The sequence below is a fragment of the Glossina fuscipes genome, unplaced genomic scaffold, assembly GCF_014805625.2.
Source record: "Glossina fuscipes isolate IAEA_lab_2018 unplaced genomic scaffold, Yale_Gfus_2 1, whole genome shotgun sequence".
Lineage (NCBI taxonomy): Eukaryota > Metazoa > Arthropoda > Insecta > Diptera > Glossinidae > Glossina > Glossina fuscipes.
The window spans coordinates 33860613-33870181 of record NW_023998415.1 but is presented as its reverse complement, the minus strand read 5'-3'; the positions used below and the strand labels follow the sequence as shown (position 1 = coordinate 33870181).

The 9569-nt window shown below is 29.7% G+C and overlaps 1 protein-coding gene across 5 annotated transcripts in view; it reads left to right on the top strand.

Annotated features, from left to right (window-relative positions):
* Positions 1-5614, top strand: part of LOC119645281 (voltage-dependent calcium channel subunit alpha-2/delta-3) — a 26038-nt gene extending 20424 nt beyond the window's left edge. For 3 of the 5 annotated variants that reach the window (XM_038045401.1, XM_038045403.1, XM_038045400.1), the window contains 5 exons: positions 1962-2072; positions 2158-2416; positions 2513-2737; positions 3928-4413; positions 4552-5614. In XM_038045401.1, the coding sequence (XP_037901329.1) occupies positions 1962-2072; positions 2158-2416; positions 2513-2737; positions 3928-4413; positions 4552-4644 (1174 nt within the window). In that variant the 3' untranslated portion in view covers positions 4645-5614. The remainder of the gene's footprint in view (positions 1-1961; positions 2073-2157; positions 2417-2512; positions 2738-3927; positions 4414-4551) is intronic. The other 2 variants (XM_038045404.1, XM_038045402.1) reach the window with 1 other exon arrangement.
* The last annotated feature ends 3955 nt before the right edge of the window (positions 5615-9569 follow it).

The window sequence follows — 9569 nt, the reverse complement described above, 5'->3', positions numbered from 1 at the left end:
ATTGTTCTGAATAAAAAAAGACTTGACAAATGTTTGTAATCCTTACACATTAACATAGGAGGTCTTGAAAAATAATTAATATGGATATATCTTCCTGTCTATCATCTCTTATATTAGTTTATTGAATTGACAATTTTGGTACTAGTGAGCACTTAGAAGAGCATAGAATCTTAGATAAAATTTTTTCTTCTTATTTCCACATTACATTCAGTTTGAAAATCATCAAATATCAGATTATAGGCCCGTTTGAAATCATCAAGATAGTTGTTCTCTGAGCCAGTGCAGTGTAAGTCGAAATGGAAATTCTTGTCATGTAGATCGAGGGCAGTTATAAATCTTTTTTTTTTTTTGTTTTTTTACTGATTTACTAAATATTTAGTGAAGCGATAACAAAAAGAGATTAGTGATGAAGGCATGTTCTTGAACAAGTTCACGTCATTTTCAAATTCTTTTGCAAATTTGTAGGCGATATGTTCATTCTAGCGAACGGGAAAAGGCTTCCCACAGATACTATGCATTTGTGCAGACAGACAAATGGATCGACGAGCATTTTTATGGACATTCGAAATTTGAATCTAGCGAAGAGTTTGTATACTTTAGAGGGTTACAGAAGATTGTTTTTGTGCGTTCTAAAGGTATTGGAAAAACAATAAAATTTTGATGCACTATATTATTGGGTAGACATGGTCAATTTTTTCGTTTTTATAGAGAAACTCAAGCGTTGCCCATAGAATATATGGTCAAATTTTTGTAGATTTACCTGCTTTAGTATATGAGTAATAAGCAAAAAATAGTATTTGATTCGTTTTGAAGAACAGATATCTTCTCAGTTTACATGATGCTGTAAGCGGGTCGTTCGAAAAATTTGACTTATGTTCCGCACCAACTTGCAATGTTTCTGTAAAATTTGACGTCGATAGCTTCATTTTAGCGGCCAGGAGAATCTGCCCAACAGACATTACACAGTCGGTCGGACGGCAATACTTAAATCGATTTAAGGATTGATGCTATATATACCTTGTGGGATCTCTGATGTTTCCTTTAAATGTTTTGGTAAAACGAATATACCCCTTATCCTTCGGTGATGGGTATAAAATGGAAAGTGACAAACCAACAAACCCGTATCAAAGCCAAATATTTCGGTATTGAACTCGTCGTTTTTTTTCTGCTATCAATTTTTTTGGATTTTGATTTTAAAAACCATATAAGATCGAAAGTGTGCCGAAGACAAATGAATGAGAGTGCTCGCTCGAAAAGATTTGATCGAAATCGTTTACAACTTTTTACTTCGTTTTCGTTAATTTGTTTGCTTTCTGAAAATATTTTCAAGAGTAAAAGACAAAATACAAAGAAAAGGATAATAATAATAAATCGAATAAGCAGCTTAAAGGTTAACAAAGGATAGAATGTGGCTTCGGTTTTGCAGTATTGTGTTTATCTTTGATCCATATTTAGTTTACAAGAAATGAACCATAAATTTTTTAAAAACTTTTACATACATATACATACATATAAAATTCAATCGCAATAAACACCGTATATATATATATATTTTGGACGCGATTTCCTCCTCTTCTCTTGTTTGCTTTATATTTCCTAAATATCTTTAAATACTTACACATATGAATACATGCATATATATATTTATATATTATATATATATATATATATATATATATATATAACGTGACGTGTACATATACGTGACGTGTAAATGATTTTCAATTTCGTTACGAAAACAAATGAATGAAAAACGAACAACACTTTTATTGTTGTTATATATTTCGGAATTAGAACAAGCGCTTCAAGCCCAATTGCCGTGTTAATGGGTTTGTTGCCCAGGTAAAATTTTCTTAAACTTATAAACTAACAATCAATCATGTTTATTATAATAAATCATCAGCAAAAAATTTCTATTCTTTTTATAAATATAATTAATATATCAAAATTTTCCAACATAGAAATGAATTTAAGCAACGTTTCGGCATAACAGTGGCTTTTCTCGCCACTCATAGCGGTCTTACGAGATGGCAAGAATTTCATTCCAATATGGCTGAGGAACTTGGAGCGGGGTATTATAGATAGAATATTTGATCATTATATGAAAGTAAGAAAAAAAAAAAACTTAACATTTATTCAATTCTTTTATTCTATTAGGGAAACATTTAGCGAACACAATAATAAAGCCGTCGATGAGGTGTGGTATAAACGGGCAGTAGACCAACATTTTATACGTGAAGAAAGCTTCGTTTATTCGATTCCATTTGATGCTGGCGAAACAGGGGCTCAGACAATGGTTACAGCTAGCCATGCAATTTTCCATACTGAAGGTGGAAAATCCGCACCGGCCGCAGTAGTTGGTTTCCAATTTCAGCATACCGCTTTACTGAAACTCTTTCGCAATATTACAGGAAATGTGAGTCCGACAAATTAAACCCACACATACACACACACACACATATATATATATATATATATATATATATATTGATTTATTAAACATTTTAAACAGGGATGTTTAATGGACGACAAGGACTGTTACGTTTTGGACAACAACGGTTTCATAATCATTTCACCAAGTCGCCACGAGACTGGCATGTTTTTTGGTGAAGTTAATGGTGCTATCATGCATCGTTTGGTTGAAGAAAATGTTTTTAAAAAAGTTACAGTATACGACTATCAAGCTGTTTGCTTTGTGCCAGACGGTGAAAACAATTGTTCATCAAAATTTTTCTCTGTAAGTGTAAAGTGTATTTAATACTGTTTATGAACTCGCTTATTACTCCCGACTTTATTGTTCGGGATCGTATTTATATCGTTCAATGTATGAATGGAGCCTTAACACACACAATCCAGATAAAATTTAATTTGGTTCTTGGATAAATCTATCTGGGAAAGAAACAATGAATGGCGCAATCCCATTATCCCTTTACCTTATGTTACGTAGCATCTGTGCCGGGTTTTCATTCTTATATCTTGTGCATTTTAAGGGTGGATCTGCTCATAGATGCGATCGATACTTGCTCCAAATTTGTTTAGATCAGCATCTGTTTTGAATTTTAGGATATAAATTTTTATTTTTTTTTTTTTTTTTTTTTTTGATTGTACAGAACATATCTGAACCGACTTGCGAAACTACATATACTTTAACTTTGATGGCTAATTCAGTTTAAATATGACATCGACAGATTAGCATTATATTCTGTCCGTCTGTGTAATAACTGTTGTAAACATTCTGCTGGCCACAAAAGTGAGTCTGTCGACTTCAAATTTGACAGAAATTTTAAAACTTTTTGTACGCAGACTCGGATTGAAAATGGACAAAATCGGTAGAAAGGACACGCTCACAGGCTCTATGCCACAAAAACTGAGCACCTTTGCCTTCCGCATTTTGTACTCATTGCTCATAAATTGCAACAGATACACGGTATAAATTTCAACTTTTATTCAAAAAAATCCATAAAAAAATCCTCATTAACACACCCTACCGCCAATATCATAAATATTTAATTCTTTTTAGGTTAAAAATGATAGGCATAGAAGACCGCTTATATTGGGCTGAAACAAAATAAGCCTCGTAGGTCTTTATCATAAATCCTTATACGAATACAGGCACAAAGCTGACGTTAAAATTTTATAAGCAAGAAGAATATTCGAAAGCGAACTGAAAGCTTGTATTGCATTCGGTATTTTTTAAGTTTAAAAAAAAAAAAAAAAAAAAAAAAAAAAACAACAACAACTCTTTTGACTCTTAAAAAAAGTATTTCATTCATTTTCTATACACAACGAGAAAACTTGTTGTAAGGTTTCTCTGTTATAGAAGACTTTATTTAATATCAGGCCGTTAGAGTAGCATTCTAGTAACAGTTTTATATTTATATATGTGTATTTAGTCACTTAATATAATTTGTTGTTTCTATTTGGCAGCCAATAATTCATGTACTACGACTATTTAAATGGCTACTCACTACTGTTCTGTGGTATATTGTGCAATACACTTACGTGGCAGCTGAATTCTTTGAACCTCTTATTGATGAAAATATGACCGATTATTTTATAAATCTAAATAAGAATAATGAATGGGTAAAGTATGTGACGTTGCAACGCACCAAACTGAAGTCATGTGATATGCAACGTGACTTGTACACACTGTACAATGAGAAAGATAATGTTGTTTACAATATGACAGCACATGGTTGTGAGCGGCCATTTGTAGTATTGCCGATACCGGCTAGCAATCTAATATTGCTGGTTATCGATCAAATATGTCCGCGCGATGCTACACATATACTGACAGTAAATCCGATCGATATTAATTACCAATTGGATGCAAATCAAACGTTACAATGCTATAAAAGAGATCATGAATTTACACGAATACGTCCAACTAGTTGCATAAGTAAACATGTAAATGTAAGTTTCATTCTTATTTCGTTTTTTTTCCATTTAATTTTTTTTTTTTTTTTTTTTTGCTTGCTGGAATATTTAATAATGAGATAATTGAAATAATTTTGCTATTCTCTCCGTTTTTTTTTTTTTATTTTGATATAGGAAAGCTTTATAGAGTTATGTGGCAGTGCTTCCTCAATTCTTGTCAACATATTTGTAATAATTTTAAATTTATTATTGTATGCGTTCCTCTAACACGTTATTATTATTATTATTATTTCATTTATTTAATTATATTCATTTACTTTATTGTTAAAGTGATAAGTGATAAATTTTATACCCATCACTTGAGATATATAAAACGAACGTGTTTTATTATTGTCATTCCCAATTGCATAGACTAATTTAGCAAGTGTCCGTCCATCGATCGATTGAATATAGTAGATTAAGAGAAACTTACCATATATGGAGTATGGTAAGTTAAGATGTATGTATTAAAATTAAAATCGATCGCAATTATCACAATGATCGATTTAAAAATGCTTGCATTTAATCAACTGTTACGTTCAGATGTGATCGCTAAAGCTGATGGGTATATTATCAAGATTCGCCCGAAGGCGAATATAGCTTTCTTACTTGTTATAATAACGATTACCATACTTTATATTAATTAAATTAATTTTAATTTGAAAACAAATTGTATTAAGAATCTTAATACAAACTTAATACTAAATAATATATATATATATATATATATATATATTAATGTATATACATTATTGAATTTGAATATATAAAAAAATGTTTTAGTAACAGCTTTTGAGACTATTAATAAGAATTATTATAAAAATTTTTACTACATCGTGTACCTTAATTATAATTACTCTATACATTTAGTTAAATGAGTTACTTTTTTAAAAACGTCTGTTAAAGTATCTTTTTCAAATATCTCATATTTAAAGATTTTCTTCATTTCACTTCTTCTTCTTCTTCTTATGCTTGTAACGGTTCACTTTATAACATTTTATTCGCATTCGCTTACATTATTATATGCGCATTGATAGAAGCAAGACCAATAAAATCATCGAATACTGACCGAGCTGTCAAAGACAAAACTCATTAGCACTATTATTATAGACAAATTTACAAATAGCTTTTGAAATCTTCTGCAGAGAGAAACAACTCAACTCAACTGAACGCAACTCAACGCAACTCAAACTTTCAGATCTTTTACTCCCAAAATGCCTTAAATTCCTAGAAATGCATTTTTTTTTTTTTTTTTTTTTTTTTTTTTTTCCACTGCCACCTGCTTGTGTGGTTTTCCGATTTTTATAAAACTTTGAATGATTTTTGAGTCGACTATGTGCCATGTGTATACAGTTTTCTTTAAAATTATATATCTTGAGCTTATTTTTAAAAACTCTACACCTTAACTAAATCAATTCTTACTTCCTTTTAATTGAAACTCGAACTGCCAAATGTTACATCAATAGCGTAGATACGAATGTTTCTGTTGTCTTAAAAATCAAAATATATATCAAATAGAATATGGGATTCTTTCTAATGCTTAGTAAAGTCAAATCGAAATTCATGTTGCAAAGGCCAATAAACCTTACAATATTCGTATCTGAAAAATGAATTATTTTACGCTGAGACGTTGAAGAAATATTGGCGCCATAATTTCTTGAGCCATTACAGCAAACCATCCTTGGCAGATGTTTGAAGCGCATAGAAAGCGCAGATCGGAAAGCAAGAGTATACTAAACGAAATAACGGAATCGGTGGCATCTTTGTAATCAAGTTCCAAATCAATATCTCTGATAGATTATATATGCTAACAGGCGGAAGAGGGCATAGGGGATACAGAAATTGATACAGTGTCTTATACGTTAATAGGTGAATGCCACTTTCTTTTTTTTGTATAATTCATTCATTCATTCATTCAATACTTTCTCGAGAGATGCACTTGTCTAAAAAAAATGCTGACAATAGTATATAAGTTGGAGATGATTTTTTTTTTTTTTACTTTTAAAGCGACCGTGAATAGGCCGTGAAAGGCTTTTCTGCTTTATTTTCAGCAATTATAACATTTTTATGTGCATTCGATACGAAAAATTTCCCGTTCGCATAGAAAGCGCATAGAAAGCGCAGATCGGAAAGCAAGAGTATACTAAACGAAATAACGGAATCGGTGGCATCTTTGTAATCAAGTTCCAAATCAATATCTCTGATAGATTATATATGCTAACAGGCGGAAGAGGGCATAGGGGATACAGAAATTGATACAGTGTCTTATACGTTAATAGGTGAATGCCACTTTCTCTTTTTTGTATAATTCATTCATTCATTCATTCAATACTTTCTGGAGAGATGCAATTTATATGTAGAGATAAAGATGTCTTTGCACTTGTCTAAAAAAAATGCTGACAATAGAATATAAGTTGGAGATGATTTTTTTTTTTTTTTACTTTTAAAGCGACCGTGAATAGGCCGTCAAAGGCTTTTCTGCTTTATTTTCAGCAATTATAACATTTTTATGTGCATTCGATACGAAAAAATTTCCCGTTCCGACTCACGTGACTTGCTTAACTAGAATACTTTCCCGGCGTTAATCAATATCACTCGATCTTTAATAGAACTGCGTGAGTTAACTTACGGAGAGTAGAATATATATATAATAACCGGACGAATATGGCTAAACCAACCAACCAACCGAGTCTCATGCAGATATGAATATATTTTATATATACTTGAATATGTTACATGCATATATGAATATATTCGAATTATATTTCCGAGTTTTATCAAAGAATCGAGCGAAAAGAAGAAGATTAAATTACTAATAAAGAAAAACTGCAATAAGATAAATAGATAAATATATATAGACAAGATTGACTTCTTTTGTAATTTTCGATTATATATCGCATAATTGCTCCTCCTGCTCTACCCTTTTGTTACATATGGATATATATACATATATATATATATATATACATACATGTTTCAAATTAATTTATAATATAGTTCAATACGATTCACTGTAAATAAAAAATAAAATATATTGAATTTATTTAGATTTTGATTCGCTTCGTCTGCGACACTCTTAGCTAAAATGTATCCTCATGTACAATACTTACACAATAAACAGCTCACCTTTCTTATAAAATTGAAATCATTATTTTATAAAAGTCTGCTATGAACTGATTGTTAATTTACAAGTACATATGTATAATAATGAAATAAGAATAACATTTAAACAAAAAAGTACCAAAAATGTATTTATTTAAAATTTTTATTTAAATAAATTGTTTTTCTTACTAAATTATAAGATTTATTATATATTAATAAATACAATAAAAAAAAAAAAACCAATATTTTAGTAGTTTTTTATTTTTATTTATTTATTTATTTATTTTTATTTTTTTTATTTTATTTTTATTTTTTTTTTGCAATTAAACTTAAGGATAAACATGTGTCCTAGCTTAGCAAAGAAGAACAAAATAAAACTTAATAATAACTATATGGAGGTGTTATTAAGTAATGCAGATAAAATTAATTTTAGGAATTGTTTTCTTTTCCCTTTTCGTTCACTTGAGAAAGGGAAATACAACTTTGATAGTAAAATATTAATTAATCAAATTGCTCGCTTGTTTATCCTCCAACGAAGTTATATTAAATGCATAAAGTTTTCTTACCAAAAAATTTTATTTAAATTCATATCAATAAAAAGAAGCTGGAAAATTATATTACGCTTTAGCTGAATATTTTAATAAAAAATTTTTAATAGTTAACGTAACTCTAGATGGTATGCAATGTTTTTTTTTGCTATTTAGTAATATTTTTGTTTAGGGTGAATAGTAGATCGCCATTTCGATACATATATATTGTGCATATATCAAATTTTTGCTCTTTTATACGATTTGGAAGCAGGTTTTTTTCATATCCTACTTCACTTATACCCGAAGGGTATATTAAATTTGTTCATGGATATATACAATGGCCAGAAGGACTTGCGATAAATAAATACACTTTCCAAATCTATCTAAGTTTGCCTGTCCGTCTGTCCGCTTTGTATTGTTATGTTCAATATACCGATCGCAAAGTTTGAGATATTTATTACACCAACATATTTTTGACCATAAAACTACCCTAGTAGAAATGGAATAGGATCGAACTACCTTTTCGATCACTGAGTAAGAGGATTTAAGTCAAGTGATGTAGAGCCATTGCCCACCATTACCTAGTGTTTCAATTTCTTTTTAAATGGCAAACTTTTTTTTTCTCTTTTTAATTTAAGTGATTTTTGAATCTGACACGGATATATAATGAAAGTAATTTTAAAAATAAATCGTCAATTTAAGATGCTAAACTTATAATTCCAAAATTTCGATAATGTAAATTACGAAAAAGGGAAAATGTTATTTGTCTTTGAAAATCGTAGGCGGAATCTTGAATCAACTTTATTACTTTTCGAACTTAACTCGAGAATATTTATAAAAACTTTATTTCAAGTCCTTTCTTCTAAGCATAGCATTGAAAATCTAATCGTAATTTTGACAACATGAAAGCGATTTAAGCTGATAAGGACTTTGACAAAGTCTCTAGGGAATATTTCTGCGCGCTACGAACAAGCAATTCTTATATTATCCCTATAATGGGTAGAATAAGATTTGCCTTTGCTTGACCGAACGAATTTTGAATTTTGTGAAAATATAAGCCTTTCTATTTAGTTGCCTGCCAGGCGGTAATACTTTTCGACTAAGAAATTTGTAGAAAAAGCTGCGACTCCACACGAAAGCAACCGCTTGCCAATTGCGGATATTGCCCGAGGACATGGGATGCGAAAGTTTTACAGGATATGCATACATTGTAGCTTTATGTATAATTAACATTTTTATATAAAAAGGATGTATTATTTTTTGTTTTTGAAAATACTTAAAAACATTTATTTTAAATGATGAAAAATACATGTAACTACGTATATTTATTTATTCATTTTTTTCTTTTTTAAATAGAAAATAAATTGTATTTAATTCTTTAATAAGCTTCGCACCACTACTGTAGACGTATATTTTAACATATATGATTATATATATATTATGTTGACAAATATCTGAATATATATATATATAAATGATTACTTAATCTAAAACTAAAAAAAAAAAAAAAAAAAAAAAAAA